The sequence below is a fragment of the Rhinoderma darwinii genome, chromosome 8, assembly GCF_050947455.1.
Source record: "Rhinoderma darwinii isolate aRhiDar2 chromosome 8, aRhiDar2.hap1, whole genome shotgun sequence".
Taxonomy (NCBI): Eukaryota; Metazoa; Chordata; class Amphibia; order Anura; family Rhinodermatidae; genus Rhinoderma; species Rhinoderma darwinii.
This window is the reverse complement of record NC_134694.1, coordinates 51,959,486-51,986,913: the sequence shown is the minus strand read 5'-3', so window position 1 is coordinate 51,986,913 and position 27,428 is coordinate 51,959,486. Positions and strand designations below refer to the sequence as shown.

The window sequence follows — 27,428 nt, the reverse complement described above, 5'->3', positions numbered from 1 at the left end:
TTGCCCTTGGAAACTCTCTGGAACAGGAGTTCACTAGCATCTCCAGCGAGAACTGTAGAGAAACATCTGGATGATGGAGGATAGAGGCTGACGTGAAGGCACTCTTCAGGCTATTGAATGCGGACTCTGCCTCAGGAGTCCACACCTTGGCGTTCATGCCCTTCTTAGTGAGGTTAGAGATAGGAGATGTCAGTGAGGAGAAGTTTGGAATAGACTGTCTGTAAAAATTGGTGAATCCCAGAAAGCGCTGTATGGCCCTCAAGCCTTGAGGGCGTGGCCATTCCAGGATGGACTTTACCTTTTCAGGATCCATCTTGAGACCTCTATTCGAGACAATGTAGCCCAGGAAGGGTGGAGTTTACTTCTCAAACACGCACTTCTCCAACTTGGTGTACAGATGATTCTCCCTTAACCGCAGCAAAACTTGACGGACATGTCCCTGATGCGTCATAGGATCTGGAGAAAAAAATCTAAATGTCATCAAGATAGACCACAACACAAACATAGAGGAGGCACGGAAAATGTAATTAACGAACTCCTGGAAGACCGCGGGAGCATTACACAGGCCGAAGGGCATTACTAAATATTCATAGTGTCCATCACGGGTGTTAAATGCAGTCTTCCATTTGTCACCCCGGTGAATCCGGATTAGGTTGTAAGCCCCCCCGCAGGTCTAGTTTGGAAAAAATCTTGGCACCACATATACGATCAAACCGTTCTGAGATCAGTGGCAACGGATACTTATTTTTCACCATGATCTGGATGAGACCCTGGTAGTCAATACAAGGACGCAGGGAGCCATCCTTCTTTTTGACGAAGAAGAACCCGGCTTCGGCCGGGGAGGAAGACTTCCGTATGAAGCCCCTCTCCAAGTTCTCTTTAACATAAGCGGACATGGAAAGAGTCTCTGGCAAGGAGAGAGGATATACCCTAACACGGGGAAGGGATGCACCAGGAATCAGCTCGATAGGACAGTCATATGCCCAGTGTGGGGGCAGCATCTCCGACCTCCCTTTTGCTGAAGACATCCGAAAATGCAGCATAATGACCAGGCAATCCTGCCGATGACCGAGGCAGAGGAGGCTGAGCCAAACGAATCTGCACCAGGCAATGGCTGTGACACTTGGGGCCCCACTGGAGAACCTCTCCAGAGTTCCAGTCCAGGACTGGGGCATGTAGTCTCAGCCAAGGCAGGCCCAGCAGCATGGGGTTAACAGCCTTGGATAGGACATAGAACGATAGAAGTTCGGAGTGGAGAGACCCTACTTGGAGCCTCAGCGGCTTGGTGACAGCTATAACTGGGTCTGGCAGAGGTAGTCCATTTACCATGCACCCATCAACGGTCACTCCAGAGGGGTAGTGGTTAATTGAAAAAGGTCCACCAGGTCGCTACAAATGAAATTAGCAGCGAGTCCAGATACGCAGAGACCTGATGCGTTCTCTCGCTGGACAATATGGTCACGGATATGGACAATTTAGATGGGAGTCCTTCTTTGCCCAAGGTTATTTTTCCTACCAACCCTAGGCTTTGGGGCTTTTGGGGACACAAATGCACAAGATGGCCTCCGAGGCCGCAATAAAGACAGAGTCCCGAAGTGCATCTGCGTTGCCTCTCCTGGGTAGATCGCTTACATTGGTCCATCCTCACAGACTCCTTAGGAGGATCGGCATCTGAGGACAGCAGGGGTTACTGCAAGGTAGGGACCGGACAAGGAAGACATTCCTCCCGACGAACCTCTTGGAGCCGTTCTCGGAGCCTTCTATCAATCCGGGCAGCCAGAAGGATGAGGTCATCCAGAGTAGATGACAGGTCTCGAGCGGCAAGTTCGGCTTTAATTTTAGGAGATAGTCCATGCCAGAATTTAGCCACCAGGGCCTCATTGTTCCACAACAGTTCTCACGCCAGGGTGCGGAAGTGGATGGCGTACTCGCCCACGGAGATGTCTCCTTGGCGTAGGTTCAGCAGGGAAGCCGCTGCAGAGGAGACTCATCCAGGCTCATCAAACACCATGCGAAATGAACGGAGGAACCCCTGGAAGTCACGGGTCTCTGGTCCTTGTCTTTCCCAGATAGGGTTCGCCCATGCAAGGGCCTTGCCAGTAAGAAGAGAGATGATGAAAGCGACCCTTGCGCCATCAGACGAAAATGCCCTTGAATACAGGCTGAAGTGGATCTGGCACTGGTTCAAAAATCCATGACAGGTACCTGCGTCTCCATCATAGCGGTCAGGAAGTGGCAAAGAAAAACGAGGATCAACACTGCCCGGAGGTGTAGTCTGAGGATCAGTACTGCCAAGAGGTGTAGTAGGAGGAACGGAAGCTTGTGCCTCCTGCCGACATGCGAGAATGTTCAAGGCCTGGAGGAGTTGGTCCTGTCGAGACCGGAGGTCCAGCATATCCGTCCTCATCTCTTGGGACATCATCTTGGTCTTCGATCGACCAGCGGGGTCCATGGCCTGAGTATACTGTCACATAGGGTTCGTGGACCAACAGGGCCGTACCGCATTGGCAGTATGGCAGCTGGCCAATGGGGCGCAGGTCACAGTCTATAGTTCGTATAGGGTATCTGTGGCAGCTCGGACAGTAGCAAGGCTGGCTCGGCTTGGACTAGGCAGCAGGTAGACATCAGGTGTGGAGTAGCAGGACAGGCATAGATACAGCACAGCACGACTACAGCAAAGCACGACACTTGACCAGGATAGCACGGGATAGAGGAATAGGAAACACTGGAAACTGGAAAACACTAGGAGACCATTTGCTTAGACAAACTAGGATACGACAAACCACATTCAAGCACGGAAGAAAGGGACTGGGCCCTTCCTATATTCAAGGGCACTCATGGGCTGAGTACACCTTAAAGAGGCTCTGTCACCACATTATAAGTGCCCTATCTCCTACATGAGGAGATGGGCGCTATAATGTAGGTGACAGCAGTGCTTTTTATTTAAAAAAACGATCTATTTTTACCACTTTATTAGCATTTTTAGATTTATGCTAATGAGTTGCTTAATGCCCAAGTGGGCGTATTTTCACTTTAGACCAAGTGGGCGTTGTACAGGGGAGTGTATGACGCTGACCAATCAGCATCATGCACTCCTCTCCATTCATTTACACTGCGCATAGGGATCCTGTTAGATCCTTATGTGCTGTCTTATACTTACACATTAACAATACTGAAGTGTTTAGACAGTGAATAGACATTCCACGGAATGTCTATTCACAATCTCTGCACTTCGTTACTCTGTCTGTGGTAGTTACAGCAGAGGACGCGTAATCTCGCGAGATTACGTGGTAAGTGACAGGTTACAACGAGATCACACTTCCTCGGCTGTAACTACCATAGAAACAGTAACGAAGTGCAGAGATTGTGAATTGATATTCCGTGGAATGTCTATTCACTGTTCACTAAAAACGCGAATAAAGTGGTAGATCATTTTTTTAAATAAAAAGCATTACTGTCACCTACATTATAGCGCCAATCTCCTTATCTAGGAGATAGGGCACTTATAATGTGGTGACAGAGCCTCTTTAAGGTCCGGTGTGCGTGCTGCCCCTTTAAGAGCAGGAAATACCGTGCGCGCGCACCCTACGGGACCCGGCCGAGGTGAGTGGAAGTGAGCGCTGGCGTCTCCTGGGGAGGAGACTGGGGCCAGCACTCGCCGACCCATGGCTGCGGTCGTCAGGAGGTGAGTGAACCTGACGGCCCGTAGCCATGGACATGACACTTGATGTACTCTGCACAGTTTATATATTCCCTGATGTACCCCTCACAGTTTACAAATAGAAGAAATCAATAAATAGAAGAAATCCCACAGCACTTCGATGTGTCAAAAACAGGTGAAGTCAACAAAGCTGAAACGTTTCCGTCCTGCTATAGGACCTTTTTCAAGCAGTTTACATATACCCTGATGTACTTTGCACAGATTACATATACCCTGATGTAACCCTCACAGATTACATATACCCCAATGCACTCCACACAGTTTACATATACCCTGATGTACTCCACACAGATTACATATACCCTGAGGTACTCCGCCCTGTTTACATATACCCTGACGCACTCAGCACAGTTTAAATATACTGTGATGTGCTCCGCACAGATTACATATGCCCTCACATTATAAACTGAAACTCCAGTAAAACACTAAACAAAACTACTAACAAGCAAATTCTGCTCTCCAATAGACAAATGGCGCTCCTTTTGGGCCTGGCAGTGTGCCCAAACAGCAGTTTATGACAACATATGGGGTATTACTGTACTCTGGAGAACCCCCCGCTTAACAATAGGGTGTGTGTCTAAAGTGGCACAATCTGAGCACAACATATTGGGACCTGAAATGGCATATCTGTGGAAAAAATGGCAATTTTCAATCTGCAACATCTATTGCGTACTAATTTCTGCAAAACCTGTGGTGTCAAAATGCTCACTACACCTCATGATAAATTCCTTAAAGAGGTGTAGTTTCCCATATGGGGTCACTTCTCGGGGGTTTTCACTGTATTAGTACCTCAGCGCAATTCAACATGCCGTCAAAATACTATTTTGTTAAATCTCACCTCCTAATACTAAATTGCGCTTTTTCCCTTTAGACCCTTGTGTCCAAATAGCAGTTTACAACCACATATGGGGTATTTCCTTACTCAGGAGAAATTATGTAACAAATTCTGCAGTGTCTTTTCTCCTGTATTCCTTGTGGAAATGAAAAATTATGAGCTAAATCTACATATTATTGGAAAAAAAATATTTTCATTTTCACGGCCCAATTCTAATAAAATCTATAAAACACCTGAGGGATCAAAATGATCACTACACGAGGTTCAGAGCTAGCGTTGAGATGGAATGGACGTGTCTCACTGAGCTCTGTTTAGCAACCTGCATTAAGCTTACACTAGCTTAATCGACCTGAAAATAGTTAAGATTGGAGGAAGAAAAAAGAGGGAAGCACAGGATACTTTTACCCCAACTCCCTCTCAGAATGAAATGGAAAAATTCTTCAAAAAGAAGCATACGTCTCTCCCATCGTGGAGTCCCAAGATGGTGCCATCTTCCTGCCATCATCAGGAGGGTGAAGCATCAGAGGCATCTGAGGCTGAGAGCAACATTGCAGGAGCAACTGCATCTAACTACCTGCCACTGACCAGAGCTTTCTTTATGCAGGTACTGACAAAAACCCTAAAACCGGCTATTAAGGACCTGGTGGATATTAAGCAAGATGTCCGCCAGATAGGTCACAGAGTGCAGGCTTTAGGCCTCGTGCACACTTACGTCACCGTTTTCACGGCCGCTTTTGACGGGTCCGTGAACCCGTTTTAGCGGCCGTGTGGTGTCCGTGTGCACTCCGTGTTTCCGTTTCCGTGCGCCGAGCATGGTACTGTCCAGGGTGACAGTACCATGCTCGGCGCGCGGAAAATACAATTTTAATGTAATAAAAAAAATAAGTTCACACTTACATTCCTCCTGTCCGGCCTCCAGCGATGACGTTCAATCCATGTCGCCGCTGCAGCCAATCACAGGCTGCCGCGGCCTCGGCAGCCAATCACAGGCTGCCGAGGCCGCGGCAGCCTGTGATTGGCTGCCGCTCCCGCGTCAGCCTGTCATTGGCTGCAGCGGCGACATGGATTGAACGTCATCGCTGGAGCCAATCACAGGCTGCCGCGTCACAAAAGAAGGTCGGACTGGAGGAAGAAGAGGGACTCGTCACCAAGACAACGACCGGGTACGTATGAAATGCTTTTTATTTTATTTTTAATCAGCAGCCTCTTTTCTCTATCAGTGATTGATAGAGACAAGTGGCTGCTGATTAGTGTAATATTTTTCTTATGTTTTTCTGCCCGCCCGGCGGTTGCTAGGCAACGGCTCCGTCACACACGGACGGCACACGGATGCCTTCCGTGTGCCTTCAGTTTTTTTGACGGCCCCATTGACTTGCATGGGCCTCACGGTCACGGATTCTCGGACCAAAGTAGGACATGCTCTACTTTGGAACGAAACGGAGCAACGGACCGTCAAAAAAACTGAAGTGTGCATGGCCCCATTGAAATTAATGGGTTCAGGGTACTATCAGTGCCAAAAACGGAGAGCACCCTGAAGGAAAAAACTGAAGTGTGCATGAGGCCTTAGACAACGCCAGTCTACCTTTGGGGATTTTAATGTAGCAACTACACAGAGATTCTCCACGTGTCAGTCTAACTTTAATGCTATATATAGAGCACTAGAACATCATGGGAACAGAAGCCGCAGGAACAACCTGCGTTTCCGTGGTATCCCTGAATTGGTGCCCTCTGAGAAAATATCAGATGCCATCCTGTCAATTTCTCGTTCTATCTTGGGATTGGACTTTGTAGGTGATATTATTAGTGAAAGAGCCCATAGGGTGCTACGTCCGCAGTCTAAAAGCGATGATCCCCCTAGGGACGTAATCTGTCCTTACCTGAACTTCAAAATAAAAGACATGGTCTTGATTAAATCCAGAGATGGTGCACCTATTTTGTTTGAGGCTCCAGTCACCCTTCAGAAGCGCAGAAAGTTTAAGCCTCTAACGAACTTTTTAAGAAATCGGCGAATACTTTACAGGTGGACTTTCCCATTTGGTCTTTTGTTTTCAGTCGAGGGTCGTAGTTTGTCCATCCACTCGTTAACTGATGTAGAGGAGGTCTATACTTACCTGGACATTGCTTTATTAAATATTGAGGACTGGGATATTGTGAAGGATCTATCCTCTCTCCCCAGCTTACACTTGCTACTCCTTAGAAAAGGACCCCTGCTCCAAAATCTCAAAGGAATCGGAAGAGATCTCCTAGGAGATAGCTGGAGGATAAAACATGAAGGACTACTTTTGTAAGATGTTCTTTTGCCCCTCCTGCTACCTGAGATATGTATACTTTATGATTGATTCCTTTTTTACTCTTGTCTAGAGTTTAATTGCCCTTATTGCACTTATCTGGTTCACATAGTGGTATGTTATCTACCCATGTTTTTTCTTATACTGACTCAGACATTGGCAGAATTTTGGGAGGTTTTGAGGGAGATGCCTCCTTTTTGAGCGTTCCGTAAATTATCAATTTAAAACGTAATTACAAATTTTTTTCAAAAAAGAAAGTAACACTGGAGCTACACTTGGCCACTTTGGGACAATATTTTAAGAACCAGCGTATACCGAGAGGAATGAGGGCACAATTAAGGCCCAATATGTTTTCACACGATGGGGACTTTCGTCTGAGATATTAGCAAATCTCCAACAAATATTCGTTGGACATTATCTTACTCAATTTGGAATTCCTGCAAAAGGACTTATCATCAATTAATATTAAACTATTGGAGGTGGAGAACACACTAAAGGCGACATTGCCTATTGAGGAGTTTACTAAATTCGTGGAGAAACAACAGATGTATCTAATCAAATTTAAAGCAGAATCTGAAGACCTGAAAAGAAACAAATGGCATCGAGATCTTGAGAACTATTCAACGGGTAAAGTCTACACCTGGTCAAATAATCAGGACAATCATAATGCTGTATACAAACAAAAAAGATCTAAGGAATCACAGAAACATCAAATGGAGTTCAGTTTTTTAGATCCAATATTGAGCGACAACGTAGGAATAAGCCAACCAGAAGAGGTGGGCGGAGAAGGAATAGAGTTAGGAAGAACAAGACTTGCCAAATTGAACAAGGGTCAGAATCAGAAATTGATGTTATCCAAAAAGAAAGAAACAATAAAATAGAGAGAAATATTTCTTCTTATCGTCTAAATCCTATTGAATTACAAGTATAAGGCTGGGTTCACACGACCTATTTTCAGGCGTAAACGAGGCGTATTATGCCTCGTTTTACGCCTGGAAATAGGGCTACAATACGTCGGCAAACATCTGCCCATTCATTTGAATGGGTTTGCCGACGTACTGTGCAGACGACCTGTAATTTACGCGTCGTCGTTTGACAGCTGTCAAACGACGACGCGTAAAATGACTGCCTCGGCAAAGAAGTGCAGGGCACTTCTTTGCAACGTAATTTGAGCCGTTCTTCATTGACCGCAATGAAGAGCAGCTCAAGATTTACGAGCGTCACAGACGCCTCGTATATTACGTGGAGGAGCATTTATGTGTGAAACGAGGCAGCTGTTTTCTCTTGAAAACAGTCTGTCTTTTCACATGTAAATGCCTGCTATCGTGTGCACATACTCTTAAGGACGGGCTTAAGTTTTTGCCCAAGTCAGAAAATGAATTGGTTCCAACTAGAGATAGATATTTTGAATTTCATCTGTAGATTAAAATTGAAGGTGTGGTTTAATTTGCATAATTATATACCTGTGATTACACCGGAATTATGCCTTAAAAAATACAATCTGTCTTGTGGTAGCATTTTTTATCCACCTGTTACTTCACATACTATTGATGCTTTTTTGGAGTTAAAAAGGCTCGGTCACCAGATTATAAGTGCCCTATCTCCTACATAATCTAATTGGCGCTGTAATGTAGATAAAAACAGTGGTTTTTATTTTGAAAAACGATAATTTTTAAGCAAGTTATGAGCAATTTTAGATTTATGCTAATTAGTTTCTTAATGACCAACTGGGCGTGTTTTTTACTTTTTACCAACTGGCCGTTGTACAGAGGAGTATAGGACGCTGACCAATCAATGACCAATCACCGTCATACACTTCTCATTGTTCCAGCCTAGCTTCTTTCACTGCACAGCGTGATTGTTCCAGTGTGATAGTGCATTGAAAGAAGCTGGGCTGGAACAATGAGAAGTATATGACGCTTATTGGTCACTGATTGGTCAGCGTCATGCTAACTAATAACAATTTTTCGTAAAATTTCGCTTGTCTTGCTCTCATTCCTTAACTCTTTTTTCTGTCATTGTCTGATAAAGTATAATGGTGACATGATGAAAGTCATTTTTTGGTAATTATTATATATTTTCTCTTTTAATCTAGAATTGCAATATCGAATGGGGAAGAGCCACACACCACCTGTGAACAACAGACATTCAACAAAAAATTGTTTTTACTTACTATGTACAGTATATCTATTGATATTTTTGTTCCTCTTTAGTCTAACAATGATCAACAGACAGTATGAATTGCCTAAATCATTGTAAAACTTGTGAGTTCCATGTATAGTAAAGGGAATTGCCTATTTCTATAAAGTCAACCTTAGAACTCCTTTTGTTTTTCGACCCCAATGCACACTTGACCGTTATAAATGAAACCCCTGAGGTTTCACCTTATATAGTTTGGGATGCTCATAAGGTGTTTATTAGAGGTCACTTCATTAGCTATTGTTCTCACCTGCAAGGAGAGAGAAATAAATGTGTTGAGGACCTTTTGACTAAAGTACAAGACATAGAGAAGATACACAAAGCCTCATTGAAATTACAGTGCACTCAAGAGTTAGCTACCTTGAGAACTCAATCGAAAAACATTCTTAATGAGTCGTCAGCGAAATTCTATATGCACTCTCAACATAAATTTTATGCTCATGGCAATAAAGCTTCGAAATTCATGGGCAAAAGTCTAAGGCACAGACAATCTCTCAATTATGTCCATATGTGGAAAGACTCTAAGGGAAAATTAATTTACTCCTCCGATCTCATTGCGGAGCAATTTCGATCCTTCTACCAGGACTTGTATAATCCAGGGGACTCATTTACCTCTCCCTCTGCGGATGATCAATCTGATCCTATTTCTAATTTCTTGAATTCCCCATCCCTCCCCACAATTTCTCTGTCTCAAAATGAAGACCTAGCTCGACCATTTACCTTGTCTGAACTGGAATTGGCATTAAGTCAATCCCCTTCAGGTAAATGTCCTGGCCCAGACGGACTTCCAGTAATCTATTACGCTACTTTTAAAGATGTCTTGCTCCCCCGTTTATTGTCATTAGCCAACTTTTCTCTTTTAGGACATTCTCCCTCTTCAAACATGACTCAAGCCCATATTTCTGTCATTCCTAAGGAAGGTAAAAATACTACTTCTTGCTCCAACTATAGGCCTATATCCCTCTTAAATCTAAAACTGATAGTAAAGTTGTTGGCCAATAGACTCAAAAATGTCCTTCCTGATATCATATCTCCAGACCAGGTTAGCTTTGTTAAAAATAGAGAGGGTAAGGACAATTCAGTTAGAATCCTTCATATTTTGCATCATTCCCAAAATGTAAACTTCCATTGGTCCTCCTCAGCACAGACGCTGAGAAGGCTTTTGATAGAATCAATTGGAGTTACATGAAAAAAGTATTTCTAGCCTTTCATTTCCCTGTCCCCTTTATTGACGCAATATTCTCCATGTGTACCTCTCCTTCTGCCTCTAGCGGTAAATGGAATTTTGTCTAGTCCCTTTGCAATACCTAATGGTACACGCCAAGGTTGCCCTCTATCTCCACTGCTGTTCCTGACAGTAATGGAGACTCTTATGCAGTCAAGAAGATTGGAACCCAATATTAAAGGTTTACAGGTAGAGACTATGGAACATAAAGTTGCTGCCTATGCAGATGACTTACTGATGATAGTAATAAACCCTGAGATTGATTTTCCCAAAATTCAGCAATTTTTAGACTCCATTAGTTTATTTTCCAATTTTAAAATAAATGCGGTTACATCCCAAGCTTTAGTCTATTGGTTACAAATTCTGCTTATAACTGGTCTTCTCCACACATAACCTTTCTTGGTATTAAAATTAGCAGTAAACTAAGCCAATTGTTTTCATTAAACTTTTCCCCCTTCCTTGCCTCTCTTCCAGACCTACTGAAGCGTTATGACCTGCCTTATCTTTCTTGGTTTGGGAGGAAAGATATAGTGATGTAATTTATTTTGCCTAAACTAACTTACATTATGCAAGCCTTGCCTATAGATTTATCTGTAATCTGTACTCTCGTCATGTTGCACTCTCCCTCAATTTCTAGATGAATCTGGACGAGTTTTGGACGACTGTTCCTTATCCTCTAAACTTGGGTTCCCCATTACTCATACCCCTTTGATTTCATTTATCAAATCTAAATGACTGTCCTTTGAGGGAACAAGTGATAGCCATAGTCCTCTGGGTTGGGTCGACAAGTTCTTGCCCCGATCGCTTCCGGTTAACAAACCTATTTCAATAAAATAAAAAATTTATTTGTCACAGTCCCTCTTCCCCTCCCTATTTTATTCGTTTGTGGGAAAAAGATTTGGGAAGATCCCTGTTTGAAGCAGAGATCTCTTGTATTTTAGCTGCTAACCACAAGATTTCTAGATGTGTTCGGTTCCCAGAAAACTGCTACAAAATTATATCCCAATTGATATAAGTCCCCAGAGGTAACTTCAATTTATTCACAATCCCATTCCGACATTTGCTGGCGATGTTCTAAAGATAAGGGCTCCTTTTATCACACTTGGTGGTCCTGTGGTGAGATCTTACAATGGTGGAAGACTATTTTTGCCAAATGTAACTCCATCTGCCAAACTACTATTTCCCCTGTCCTGAACTAGCTCTCTTATCGATCCCTTTTCCTGATGATACCACTACCCCCTCTAAAATTATATAAACAGCTATTAGTCGCAGCTAGACTACTAGTCCCAACCTATTGGCTTTCAATGGAAGTTCCTCCTATTGAACACTGGATAGCCAAAGTAGATCAGATTTATCGTTTTGAAGAGAAATCTCATTGGGAGGGTCAATCTAGAGATGCTTTCTTGAAAATGTGGCAACCTTGGAAATTTCAGATAATTTTTTTTTAAATCAGATAATTTTTTTATTGAAGTTTCAAAATTATATAGTACAAAACATATTAAACAAATCCTATCCCAAACCCTACGCCCAGGCACCGTCACAAAATTCCAAATTAGATAGTATATGAAATAGAAATTGTACCAAATATCGAATACATTATTCACAAAATACAAGGTACATAGGACAGATCATTTTCCAAATGTCAAGTAGCTTAATCATCTACAAGCATGTATAATACAAAACAGATATAATATATGGCATATATTTAATCCTCTGTATTTCCCCCCTTCTCCTTATCCCACATCTATATACATAACCCCAATATCGTGTAAAGGCTGGCGGTCATACAGAGTCCCTGAATAAATTTTATAACACAGATTCCATTACCCCTGCCCATGGTCCCCATATGGATTCAAATTTTTACATAGACAACCTTTTCCAATACAATCATTTTATTCACTTTTGCAATGAATTCGCTCCTAGTCGGCGGGGCGCCTTGTATCCAATGTAGGGCAATTAGTTTTCTAGCTATATATAGCAACCTTACAATAACCAACCGCTCCAAAGTAGAGGGTGGGGTGTCCATAATACATCCCAAAACACATTCCATAGGAGTCCCATGCAACACAGGTCCATAGGCCTCCTGAATCACCTTCAGTACATCCATCCAGTATGTGGTTAACTGTGGGCAGGACCACAACATATGTATATGGTCAGCCTCCTCTTCCGTGCATCTGGGGCATTTCGAGTCACTCCTTACCCCAATATGAAAAAGAAATTTAGGAGTCCTGTATACTCTATGGATAATATATAATTGAGAAAGGCGCCCAGCCTCACTAAGAGAAATATTCGGAACTGCTTTCATAATATCTATCCATTGTTCTTCTGAGATGGGACCCATATCTCTTTCCCATTTTTTAGAAGCCATCAGGGGGTATTTATCAAAAAATGTACTGATCAACAACTGATAAATATGTGAAATAACCCCCGATGTAACACTCCCGGTATGTAAAACAGACAGCACCTCATCTGCGTGTATTGCCAAATCCACCGCCTTCTTCTGGGCATCAAAAGCATGTCTTATCTGTAAGTATTGATAGATGGAATTTCGAGGTAATTTCAGATAATTTGCCTTACATTTGCCTTACATTCGCCCAAGACGGTCCATTATTATTGTCTTGTATTTCTGATATTTTAGTCATTTTTATATCATTGTAGGGATATGATGTTTGGCAATTGTATCACCCTTATTGTATCTATTGCAGTTTATATGTATAAGGTACTTCCCTTTCTTTATTTGCAATGTTGTTTGCTTACTCTTTTTTTTCAATAAAATAAAAAGTGTATAAAAAAATAAATAAATGCTTACTACACCTCTAATTTAATTATTTGAAGGGTATAGTCTCCAAAATAGGATCACATCTGGGGAATTTATACTGTATTGGTGCTTCAGGGGCTCTGCAAATGCGACATGGCCCACAGAAACCAATTCAGCAAAATCTGCACTGCAAAATCCAAATGGCTCTCCTTTCCTTCAGAGCCCTGCCATGGGTCCAAACAGCAGTTTATTACCACATTTGGGATATTGCCGTAATCAGGAGAAATTGTGCTTTTTCTCCTTTATTCCTTGTAAAAATTAAAAAGGTCTATGTTTTTCCAGAAAAAAAAGTTGATTTTCATACTCACAGACTAATTCAAATAAATTTAGCAAAAAACCTGTGGGGTTAAAATGCCAATTATACCTCTAGATAAATTCCCTGAGGGGTGTAGTCTTCAAAATGGGGTCAGTTTATGGAGGCCTTCCACCGTTTGGCATTACAAGACCTCTTTAAACCCGACATGGTGCCTAAAGTATATTCTAAAAAGGAGGCCCCAAAATCCACTAGGTGCTCCTTTGCTTCTAAGGCCTGAGCTTCAGTCCATTACATCATCATAGGGCCACTTGCAAAAATCATACTTTTTGCAAATTTTCTTTACATTTTGGTGGTTTTCACAAATAAGCAATGAATTTATTGACCATATTTTTCCACTAACATAAAGTACAATATGTCACGAGAAAACAATCTCAGAATCGCTTGGATAGGTAAAAGCATTTTAGAGTTATTACAACATAAGTAGACACATGTCAAATTTGAAAAATTCGGTCTGGTCCTGAAGGCCAAAATGAGCTCGGTCCTGAAAGGGTTAACTGTGTTCTTTTGATATGATTGTTATTTATATTTAATCAAGATATTATTGGTATACACATTGGGCGTTATATCCCAAGCTTTTGATATATTCTTGTGAAGGGCCAATTATGGTTTATTTAGAGGTAATTGTAGGTTTTGCTGTACAGCTTTTAAGCCTTTGTATAAATTAATCCACTGGCAACAAATACAAATCTGAAGTCACAACATTTTGACACAATTTAAAAAAAATATTTTGTACATGTTGCAGAACAAGATTCAAATAGAAATAATAATTAAAATTACGGAGCATATGTCTGCACAGTTCTGCAATTCTTTATGTTAACGTTTTCTAAGAGATTGGTTTGGTTAAATTTCACATAGCATAGAGATACAAATGCCTACCTGGTAATGCCTTTGCCCACTTTACCACATGTACTAGTTGCCTCTCACCCAGTTCATTCAGGCTGCTAAGGAGCACAGCAAAGCTATCTGGCTGATTGTTGTCATGTCCTGCACACACCACAATGGGCTCTATGGCCTCCAGCACATTAAGGAAGATGGGTTGGCAGCTGTACCCTTCAAGCTGTGTGAGGGACATGTTGGGTGTCATTTCTCTGCCTTCTCCCTGTCCAGGAGATCCCTCCAACTCCTCCTGCGCTTTAAGGTTTCCTAATTTCTTCAGCTTCCGTGCTGCAAATGAGAAAAAAATCCAAAACATTTTAAAAAATGTAATTAAACGTGTGAAAAGAAAACAAAATATTATGTCAAGTTGTTTATATTTTCATATGTAAAATATGTCCATTCATTTTTTGTTACATTCCATGATGGTCTGACTTTCCGACAATCCTTAAAATGAAGAGGTTTCACTGACTTTGCATGAACAGCAAAGCTACAAGCGCCTGCTGTGCAGGGAACTACATCTCTTTAAAGAGGCTCTGTCACCAGATTTTGCAACCCCTATCTGCTATTGCAGCAGATAGGCGCTGCAATGTAGATTACAGTGACGTTTTTATTTTAAAAAAACGAGCATTTTTGGCCAAGTTATGACCATTTTTGTAGTTATGCAAATGAGGCTTGCAAAAGTCCAAGTGGGTGTGTTTAAAAGTAAAAGTCCAAGTGGGCGTGTTTTATGTGCGTACATCGGGGCGTTTTTAATACTTTTACTAGCTGGGCGCTCTGACGAGAAGTATCATCCACTTCTCTTCAGAACGCCCAGCTTCTGGCAGTGCAGATCTGTGACGTCACTCACAGGTCCTGCATCGTGTCGAACACATCGGCAACAGAGGCTTCAGTTGATTCTGCAGCAGCATCGGCGTTAGCAGGTAAGTCGATGTAGCTACTTACCTGCAAACGCTGATGCTGCTGCAGAATCAACTGTAGCCTCTGGTGCCGATGTGTCCTCGCTCGTCTGACACGATGCAGGACCTGTGAGTGACGTCACAGATCTGCACTGCCAGAAGCTGGGCGTTCTGAAGAGAAGTGGATGATACTTCTCATCAGAACGCCCAGCTAGTAAAAGTATTAAAAACGCCCCGATGTACGCACATAATACACGCCCAGTTGGACTTTTACTTTTAAACACACCCACTTGGACTTTTGCAAGCCTCATTTGCATAACTACAAAAATGGTCATAACTTGGCCAAAAATGCTCGTTTTTTAAAAATAAAAACGTTACTGTAATCTACATTGCAGCGCCGATCTGCTGCAATAGCAGATAGGGGTTGCAAAATCTGGTGACAGAGCCTCTTTAACTTGAATAGAGCTGTGTTGCAGTTCCCCGCACAGTGGCACTCCCCTTCGTTGTCTGGATTGGCGGAGGTCCCAAAAATCAGAATACGCTACCGATCACAACGTCATATTTTGTCCTAGAACTTTTGTCTTTAATTCTAATTATGACTTTCAACACCATTATTCATAAGATAAATCTGAAATCATTTTTGTTATAGTAGTTAGAAATAGAGTATTCCACAAACCACTGTTAAGAAATTGCTTTCTATATTGATGATGATGGGAATGCAACTGAGGCCTCCTACTCCAGATAGAATTCTTGGAATGAATCTAAGATCTCACTCTTGATATATTAATAAATATTAATGAGTTTACATGTACAGAAACCCTTTTCCTGTAAGGGTGATCTCCCATACATTTTTACCTAATTGCATACATCTGAACCTTCAGCTTCCCACTATCCTTTGTGGTGTCTAAAACTTTACCTAATATTCAAGACGTGTCCCCACTGTTGATTTCTGTAGAGGCAATGTAAGACTTCATTTGAATTTTATGCACTTTAAATATTTTTTCCACCTTTACAGCTGCTGCATGGCATTGAACGCTACTGTTTAATGTTATGGTAAACAGTATACCCAAGTCTTTATTTTGCACTGTTTTACTTACTATTGTAATTAATTTCATGTAATGGCAGCCATACTATTTCTACAGTCTGGGTGCATTACTATACATTTGTCATTAACACATATCTTTGCCATTTCTTTCTTTTTCTTTTCCTATAATCACCCTGAGTTTTACAAATTTTTGTGTACATCAGTTTTTCATCCATTTTCTTCTATTCCAGGCTACTTTCTAGTGAACCGCATCAAACTCTTGCAAAATGTCACATCAAATGTATGACTAACAACCAGATTTGAACTTGTTCATATATATATTATATATATAATCCAAAAAAATAAAAATTAATAAATAAAAATAAAATAAAAAAAATGTAAGAGGCAGCACTCCAAGGAAATTGGTGCAAAAAAAGTGGTGTGTTTATTCACCCCAGGCAGGCAACGTTTCGATCCGTCTCTATGGGATCTTTGTCCTCTGAGTCCCGCATTTGTCTCGGATGCAATGATAGCCGAAGATTGGTCTGGAGAAGGAGGCCTTCACAAGGGAACGTCACACCGGCTCTACTCCTGGGATTATGGTGTGAGGTGACATATCGTATGGTAGCCGGATCCCTCTAGTCTTCATATCAGGTACACGAACAGCTCTGCATTACATTGATTTGGTTGTGGAACCAGTGGTCGGCCATTTCTCTAAAGTGTCCCAGGACAACACCAGGGCGCATCTTGCTCGTGCTACAGTGAGCAGCCTGCGCGGCCTAAACATTCTACCATGGCCTGCAGCGTCTCTGGACTTGACTCCCATCGAGCAAATCTGGGACGTCATTGGTTGGCAATTGCAAAGGGAGCTGCCAGCAGCCAATCTTGATGATTTGCATTCCCAAGTGCATTCAGCGTGGCATAACATTCCTCAGCGAACCATTAACCCCGCTCCTGGATTTACTATTAGGTAATGGTAGCTGTATCGTTCGCGCTCCATGACCTAATAGTACATCTCAGGAGTAACGACCGTTTCGGCCGTCCTCCCGACACATGAAGGAGCTGTGACAGCTGCTGTCTCGTACAGCAGCTGTCACAGCTCCTACAGCGGGGACCGATCGCTGTGTCCCCGCTGATTAACCCTTTAAAAGCCGCGTTCAATAGAGATCGCAGCTTTTTAGGGGTTAAGCTGCCATCGCCGGCCTGCTACACGATAGCAGCCGGCGATGGGGACTGTGGCAACAGGACACCAAACAATGGCATCCGGCTATGCCATCGACGGAAGCCTAGTGGGTCCTGACAAAGTCAGGACCCACTATGCTTGCTGTCAGTGAGTAGCTGACAGTTCTAATACACTGCACTACGCATGTAGTGCAGTGTATTAGAATAGCGATCAGGGCCTCCTGCCCTAGAGTCCCCTAGTGGGACAAAGTAATAAAGTAAAAAAAAAGTAAAAAAAAGATGTGTAAAAATAAGAAAATAAAAGTTTTAAAAGTATTCAAATTAAAAATCCCCCTTTTTACCTTATCAGTCCTTTATTATTAATAAAAATATATAAACAAACAAATAAACTATACATAATTGGTATCGCCATGTCCGTAACGGGCTGAACTACAAAATTATTTCATTATTTATTCCGCACGGTGAACGCCGTAAAAGAAAATAATAATAAACCGTACCACAATCACAATTGTTTGGTCACTTCACCTCCCAAAAAATGGAATAAAAAGAGATCAAAAAGTTGCATGTACCTAAAAATTTTACTGACCGAAACTATAGTTCGTTATGCAAAAAATAATTCCTCGCACGGCTTTATTGATGGAAAAATAAAAAAGTTCTGGCTCTTAGAATATGGTAACACAAAAAGTGAATGATTTTTTACAAAAGTTATTATATTGTGCAAACGCCATAAGACATAAAAAAAACTATAAACATATGGTATCGCCATAATCGTATCGCCATAATCGTATCGCCGCGCAGAATAAAGTGAATGTCACTTATAGCACACGGTGAACGCTGTAAAAAAAATAGAATAAAAAAACAATAGTAGAATTGCTGATTTTTAGTCACCACGCCACCTAAAAATAGCATAAAAACTGATCAAAAAGCTGCATGCACCCCAAGAAAACTACAATGAATTCCTCAAGGTGTCTAGTTTCCAAAATGGGGGCACTTTTGGGGGGTTTCCACTGTTTTGGCACCACAAGAGCTCTTCAAACCGGACATAGTGATTAATAAAAAAGAGGCTTCTAAATCCTCTAGGTGCGCCTTTGCTTCGTAGGCCGGTGCTTCAGTCCATTACCGCACTAGGGCCACATGTGGGATATATAATCTGGGCAATTGAGTTGCGTTGCTCTGATAAAACATTTTGTGTTATAAAAAAAATGGTATAAAGAGGATTTTCTGACAACAAAAAAAAAAGTACATTTCACCTCTACTTTGCTCTAAATTTCTGTGAAACACCTAAAGGGTTCATGAACTTTCTAAATGCTGTTCTGAATACTTTGAGGGGTCTAGTTTCTAAGATGGGGTGTTTGATAGGGGTTTCTAATATATGGGCCCCTCAAAGCAACTTCAGAACTGAACTGTAACCTAAAAAAATAAATAAATTAGGCAATACTTCGCTTCTTATATTATACTGATCATGAGCCGTGCCCACCCCGAGATGACCCCAGTTTTGACCGTTTGTATTAACGGAGACCCCTATTAGACCGTTTCAGTGCCCGGTTTTCCCAAGCATACACCCCCGAGAAGTGTATTTCTATTGATGAGTCCTGGGTACATTTTAAAGGGAGGGTTCAATTCCGCGAGTACCTGCCGGGTAAGAGGGCAAGGTATGGCGTGAAGATGTATAAGCTATGTGAGAGTGCATCAGGGTAAACCTACAGATTTAGGATACATGAAGGGAAGGACAGCAGTATTCAGCCCCCAGAATGCCCCCCCTCGCTGGGAGTTAATGCAAATATTGTGTGGGGTTTGGTGCACCCACTTCTGGACCAGGGTCACCACCTATACCTGGATAATTTTTATACCAGTGTCCCACTCTTCAACTGCTTCACTTCCAGTCCTGCGGCATGCGGCACTGCTAGAAGAAATATGAGAGGCCTCCCTAAGGCTCTGCTTGGGCAAACACTCAGAAGGCGTGAGAGCAGGGCACAATCTAGCAGCAACATATTGTGTGTCAAGTACAAGGACAAGAGAGATGTCCTTGTATTGACAACAATACATGGCCACACCAGTACCCATGTACCAGGACGAAGTACCAGTACAGACACCCCCAAACCTGACTGCATCCTGGACTACAATAGGTACATGGGAGGGGTGGACTTGTTAGATCAAGTCCTGAAGCCCTACAGCGCCATGCGGTGTGGTATAAGAAGCTGGCTGTGCACATCATACCGATAGCTTTGTACAATGTGTACGTGCTACGTCGATGTACAGGCCAGACGGGAACTTTCCTGGAATTTCAAGAGGTGATTATCAAGAACCTAATCTTTAGGGACCAAGAAGGGGGGGCACCCAGTACTTCTGGAAGCGGGGCCACACGCATCGTACCAGGGCAACACTTTCCAGGAGAAGTTCCCCAAACTGGCAAGAAGGGAAAAAGTCAAAAGAGGTGCAAAGTCTGCTATAAGAGGGGGATAAGGGAGGACACAATATATCAATGTGACACGTGTCCCGAAAAACCAGAGCTCTGTATGAAAGAGTGTTTCAAAATTTATCATACATCCCTTGGTTTATAATTTAGCCAAATTTTACGTACCCTGATGTAATCCGCACAGCTTATCCCCCCTCGTCTTTCCCCTCTGGGCCCTGCTGTGTGCCCAGGCAGCTGATAACAGCCACATGTAGGGTATTTATGTACCCAGGAGAACCCGCATTACAGTTTATGTTGTGTAAGTCTCCGGTCAAAATGCTCACTACACCTCTAGATGAATGCCCTAAGGGTGTAGTTTTTAAAACGGGGTCACTTCTTGCGGGTTTCAACTGTACTGGTACCTCAGGGGCTACTGCATACATGACTTCGCACCAGAAAATCCCCAGTAGGCCAAATGGTGGTCCTTTCGTTCTGAGCCCTCCCATGGGCGCAAACGGCAGTTTATCACCACAAATGGGGTATTGCCGCACTCTGGACAAATTGGGCAACAAAATGGAGTATTTTATTTCTTGTGAAAAGAAGAATTTTTGAGCTAAAACGACATACTATTGGAAAAAATATTATTTTTTTAATTCCCAGCCAAATTCAAATAAGTTCTGTGAAAAAACTATGGGGTCTAAATGGTCACATTACCCATAAATGAATTCCTTGAGGGGTGTAGTTTCCAAAATGGGGTCACTTCTGGTGGGTTTCCATTACTTTGATACCTCTGGGGCTCTGCAAATGTGACATCGCACCCGAAAACCAAACCAGCAAAATCTGCACTCCAAAGAACACACAGCGCTCCTTTCCTTCTGAGGCCCCCCATGGGCCCAAACGGCAGTTTATCGCCACAAATGGGGTATTGCTGCACTCAGGAGAAATTGGGCAACAAAATGGGGTATTTTGTTCCCTGTGAAAATAAGAAATTTTGATCAAAAATTACATCTTACTGGAAAAAAAAATAATTTTTTTCATTTCACAGCCCAATTCAAATAGGTGCTGTGAAAAAACTGTGCGGTCAAAATTGTAACAACAACCATATTTGAATTCCTTGAGGGTTGTAGTCTCCAAAATGGGGTCGCTTCTGGTGGGTTTCCATTGCTTCGATACCTCTGGGTCTCTGCAAATGCGATATGGCACCCGAAAACCAATCCAGCAAAATCTTGACTCCAACAAACACATAGTGCTCCTTTCCTTCTGAGCCCTCCCATGGGCCCAAACGGCAGTTTATCACTACAAATGGGGTATTGCCGCACTAAGGACAAATTGGGCAACAAAATGGGGTATTTTGTTCCCTGTGAAAATAAGAAATTTTGTTCACAAATGACATTTTATTCATTTCACAGCCCAATTCAAATACGTGCTGTGAAAAAACTGTGCGGTCAAAATGGTAACAACAACCATAAATGAATTCCTTGAGGGGTGTAGTTTCCAAAATGGAGTCACTATTGGGGGATTCCTACTGTTTTGGCACCTCAACACCTTTTCAAACCTGGCATGCTGCCTAAAATATATTCTAATAAAAAAAGAGGCCTCAAAATGCACTAGGTGCTTCTTTGCTTCTAGGGCTTGTGTTTGTCCACGAGCGCAGTAGAGCCACATGTGGGACATTTCTAAAAAACTGCAGAATCTGGACAATACATATTTAGTAGTGTTTCTCTGGTAAAACCTTCTGTGTTACAGAAAAAAAAATTAATAAAATTGAAATTCAGCAAGAAAAATGAAATTTGCAAATTTCACCTCCACTTTGCTTTAATTCCTGTGAAATGCCTGAAGGGTTAAAAAACTTTCTAAATGCTGTTCTGAATACTTTGAGGGGTCTAGTTTTTAAAATGGGGTGTTTTATCAGGGTTTCTAATACATAGGCCCCTCAAAGCCACTTCAGAACTGAAGAGGTACCTTAAAAAAAAGGCTTTTGAAATTTTCTTAAAAATATGAGAAATTGCTGTTTATGTTCTAAGCCTTGTAACGTCCGAGAAAGATAAAAGTGTGTTCAAAAAACAATGCCAATCTAAAGTAGACATATGGGAAATGTGAACTAGTAACCATTTTGGGTGGTATAACCGTCTGTTTTACAAGCAGATGCATTAAAATTCTGAAAAATTCAATTTTTTCAAAATTGTCTCTAAATTTTGCAATTTTTCACCAATAAACACTGAATATATTGACCAAATTTGACCACGAACATGAAGCCCAATGTGTCACAAGAAAACAATCTCAGAATCGCTTGGATAGGTTTAAGCATTCCGACGTTATTACCACATAAAGTGAAATATGTCAGATTTGAAAAATGGGCTCTGAGCCTTCAGGCCAAAACTAGGCTGCGTCCTTAAGGGGTTAATAACCTCATTGACAGAATTGCTAAGGTGAGTAAGTGTGTGTATTTCTGCGTGTGCCGCTCATACTCGATATTGAATATATCAAGATGTTTGGAATATTTTTTTTCAATTTTTTTATCATTTATATATTATTAACATGTCTATTGATCCAGTGATTTCCACAATTCCAAAAATGTTCCTTCTTGGTGTAGCAATTTAAATTTTGAAGAGTGTAGATTGTATAACAGGACAGTGCCATGTTTACTTCTGTATACATTTATGCATGTATATTTATGCCATTTGTTTGAGGCCGTGACACAGTCTATATATCCAGGTTACCCACGACTTGTTTTTTGATCCTCCTTTATGAAGGTTTTTGGGGTTTTATCCAATTAACCTCTTCCCGCTCCAGGACGTACTAGTTGGTCATGCTGAGCGCATCGTTCGCGCTCAATGACCTGGGAATAACCAGCATTCCGCCACCCTCCAGTCACGTACAGCAGTTGCCGCAGCTCCTTCCTCAAGGACCCATTGCGGTGGTCCCCGTCGATTAACCTCTTAGAAGCCGTGTTCAATAGCGATTGCGGCTTCTAAGGCGTTAAAACACAATTGATGTCCCGCGACGTGGCCTCCGGCTATGCCATCTACGGAAGCCTAGTGGGTCCTGACAAAGGCAGGACCCACTATGCTTACTGTCAGTGAGTAGCTCTAATACAATGCACTACGCATGTAGTGCAGTGTATTAGAATAGCGATCAGGGCTTCATGCCTTCAAGTCGCATAGTGGTACAAAAAAGAGGGGTGTGGTTTGCCAAATGGGGTCACTTTTGTGGGGTTTCCACTGTTTTGGCCCCACAAGACCTCTTCAAACCTGACATGGTGCCTAAAATATTTTCTCATAAATATAAGGCCCCAAAATCCACTAGATGTTCCTTTGCTTCTGAAGCCTGTGTTTCAGTCCAGTAGTACACTGGGGCCGCATGTGGGATATTTCTAAAACTACAGAATCTGGGCAATAAATATTGAGTTGCGTTTCTCTGGTAAAACCTTCTGTTTTACAAAAAAAACCAAAAAGGAATAAATGAAATGTATAAATTTCACCTCTATTTTGCTTAAATTCCTGTGAAATGCCTAAATGGTTAAAAAAAACGTTCTAAATGCTGTTTTGAATACTTTAAGATACTTTGAGGGTTCAGGTTTTTAAAATGGGGTATTTCTAATATATAGGCCCCTCAAAACCACTTCAGAACTGAACTGATACCTAAAAAAAAGTATTTTGAAAATTTCTTCCAAAAATTTGAAATTCCTGCTTAGGTTCTAAGCCTTATAACGTCCTCGAAAATAAAGGAATGTTCAAAAAAATTATGCCAACATATAGTTGACATATGGGAAATGTTAACTAGTAACTATTTTGTGTGGTATATCTGTCTTACAAGCAGATGCATTTAAATTCAGAAAAATGCTAATGCTAAAATTTTCTGTCAATTTAGCTATTTTTTTTTTTACAAATAAACACTATATATAGACCAAAATTTACCACTAACAAAGTCCAATGTCACGAGAAAACAATCTCAGAATCGCTTGGTTAGGTATAAGCATTCCAGAGTTATTACCACATAAAGTGACACGCCAGATTTAAAAAAAACTGGGCTCTGAGCCGTAAGGTCAAATCTAGGCTGGATCCTTAAGGGGTTAATGTATGTCTTTTTTTTTTTAACATCTTATGTATGTAAGATTAAATACAATTTTGATATAAGATTATTTCTAACTCTATTATGGTCTTTCTGCCTGTATAGGTTTGGACCTAACCTTATAACGGTTTCATTTTTCCCCCTATATTAAAAGGCTTATTATAGGAAAAATCCGTTTTTGTTTTTGTATCTTGTAACTTTTATTTTTACACTTTTTTAAAAATATTTTTATTAACTTTTATTAACTTTTTTTTTCCGTCCCCTTGGGGGACTTGAAGACCTGCACCGCTGATCGCTGCTAGAGTACATTAAAATACCTACATAGTTTAATCAAACCATTTTAGAAAAATGGAGCATATAGCCAAATATATATAAAAGGTATAACAAATTTTACTACACATTAGACAAACAATTTAAAATCGTAATATCACAAGGTAATACATATTCTAGTCAGTGGTACAGCAGGATAGACTGATCAAATGCTGGTCATAGAATAAGTAGTAATCCATGATGTGGCAAAGTGTCCACTCATGGGAAATAGTGTACAATATATGGTTGACTATATACATAAAGTAACCTTTGGAAACCTCTCTAAGAAATTGCTCCCATTCCTAGTAACTCTTTGTAAATAACTCAAGGGAGATCGCCAGTGCATATAAGTAATTCCTAGTTTATGACACTTAGTGGCAGTAACTTCTCAAAAAATTTGCATAGATAAAGCAACTAAATGTAACAGTAAGTAACTTACAAAGTTGGTCTAGATCAGGTACACTATTAAATTAGCATAAGTTGTTTGAAAAGTAAGTGTCCATTTAAGGCTTTTTATATATTTCTTCTGTCTAGGTTCCGTTCCTGGTTTTGGCTTAAAGTAGGGGCGTAACTAGGAAAGACTGGGCCGCATAGGAAATTCGTGACCGCCCCCCCCAGATGCCGCAAGCAGCCCCTTTTATAAATAGTGTCCCCTGTAGAATGTGCCATACAGCCCCCCTGTAGACAGTGCTGTATAGCCCCGCCTGTAGACAGTGTTACGCCCCATTTGTAGATAGTGCCCCACCTCCCCCTTGTAGATAGTGCCATACAGCCCCCTGTAGATATTGCCATAAAGCCCCCACTGTATATAGCGCTATACAGCTCCCACTGTATATAGTGACACACAGCCCCCCCTTAGTAGAAAGTGCAGCACAGCCCCGCCCCCCTTAATAGAAAGTGCCACAAACAGACCCCTGTAGATTGCGCCATACTCAGCCCCCTGTAGATAGAGCCACAGTCCTCCCCCTTGTAAATAGTGCCATACAGTTCCCCCTTGTGTATAGTGCAACACAGCTCCCCCTTGTGTATAGTGCCACACAGCTCCCCCTTGTGTATAGTGCCACACAGCCCCCCCTTGTGTACAAGGCAATGGCGCATCCGATAAAGTTGTATCAGCCAGGGAGATGTCACTCAAACATGGAAAGTTGGGTTTGGGGTCAGTACTATGTGACGCTTTAGGATAGCGGCACCGCCCCATGACCCTCTAATAAGTAATTAGAATATAGTGTATGTCGTTTTAAAAGTGGATTTTAAGAATTTTGCTGCATCTGAAAAAAACATACAAAGGAATGTTTGGAAATATTGTCGGTCATGTATTACCGCATGGTGGCGGTTCAACGGGTTAAAACTACCTGACAGATTCCCATTAAATATACAATGAATTGAGAACAATTCCATCTGCCCTGCAATTTTGTTATTATAAATATATCCTATATAACTACAGATCCAGAACCAAGATCTGACATATATACAGTACCACAACCAAGCTCAGTACATAAATACAGTACCACAACCAAGATTAGTACATAAATATAGCACTAGAACCAAGCTCAGTACATAAATACAGCACTAGAACCAAGCCCATACATATATACAGCACCAGAACAAACCTCAGTACATAAATGCAGCACCAGAACCAACCTCAGTACTTAAATACATCCCTAGAACCAAGCTCAGTACATATATACAGCACCAGAACAAAACTCATTACATATATACACAGCCCCAAAACAAATCTCATACGTATATACAGCACCAGAACCAAGCTCCGTACTTACATACAGCATCAAAACCAATATATACAGCACCAGAACAAATACAGCTCAATTTAGTGCCACCCCTGTCGTATAGGTTTGTACGGCGTAAAACTACAGCTCCCAGCATGGCCCGACCAATGGTGAAGATATGCTGGGAGATGCTGTTTCACAAAAAAAACTCATATCATAATCATACCACCCATCATCTCGCTGCAGATCATACAGTGACTACAATACTGATTAGAGGCAGAATAAACATTTACACCGATGACGTCTCAGATTCTAGTTCTTTTCTTCTCCCTCCGGTCCAGACCTCTATGTGGATTTCAACAGGCCATGACCCATTTCTGCAGTTTTCCGTTCAGATGTCTTCAGCTTCTCACTTTTAAAACATTTCTGCACCTATAAACAAAGTTAAAATTCTCAACACCTCTTGCACCTCTAAGGGTATGTGCACACACACTAATTACGTCCGTAATTGACGGACGTATTTCGGCCGCAAGTACCGGACCGAACTCAGTGCAGGGAGCCGGGCTCCTAGCATCATACTTATGTACGATGCTAGGAGTCCCTGCCTCGCTGCAGGACAAATGTTCCGTACTGAAAACATGATTACAGTACGGGACAGTTGTCCTGCAGTGAGGCAGGGACTCCTAGCATCGTACATAAGTATGATGCTAGGAGCCCGGCTCCCTGCACTGTGTTCGGTCCGGGACATGCGGCCGAAATACGTCCGTCAATTACGGACGTAATTAGTGTGTGTGCACATACCCTAACTATAATAGCGCCATACACTGCGTTCCTGATTATAATAGTACACTGTCACACACACACACACACACACACACACACACACACACACACACACACACACAACATGCCCCCTGTAGATGGTGCCCCCATAGCCACCGTGCTGCCCTACATATAGCTTCCCCTATAGGTAGTGCTCCACGTATAGCCCACCTCTGTAGACAGTGCCCTACATATAGCCACCCAGTTGCTAGTGCCCCACAGGTAACCCACCCCTGTATATAGTGTCCCACATATAGCCCACCCCTATAGAAAGTGCCCTAAAAATAGCTCCCCTATAGATAGTGCTCTACATATAGCCCACCCCTTTATAGTGTCCCACATATAGCTCCCCCTGTATATAGTGCCCCACATATAGAACACCCTGTATATAGTGCCCCACATATAGACCCCCCCGTAGATAGTGGCCCACATATAGGCCCCCCTGTATAAAGTGGCCCACATCCCCACATATAGACCACCCCTGTAGCTAGTGCCCCACATCCCCACATATAGACCCCCTGTATATAGTGGCCCACATATAGACGACCCCCCTGTAGATAGAGCCCCCACTATAGATAATACCATTAACAGTTTTATGAGGGAAAAAAAAAAAAAACATACTCACATGATCGCGTTCCTGTTCGCTGGCGATGCAGATCTGCTCTCTTCTGATCGGGTCTGCAGGAGCTGAACGAGTGTCGTCCAATGACGCTGATTGGCGGGG

General features: G+C 42.0%; 1 protein-coding gene across 1 annotated transcript in view; it reads right to left on the bottom strand.

Moving 5' to 3' along the window:
* AR (androgen receptor) overlaps window positions 1–27,428 on the bottom strand; it is an 808,954-nt gene that overhangs the window by 115,908 nt on the left and 665,618 nt on the right. Inside the window, exon 4 of the mRNA XM_075835639.1 lies at window positions 14,279–14,566. Within this exon, the coding sequence (XP_075691754.1) occupies window positions 14,279–14,566 (288 nt within the window). The remainder of the gene's footprint in view (window positions 1–14,278; window positions 14,567–27,428) is intronic.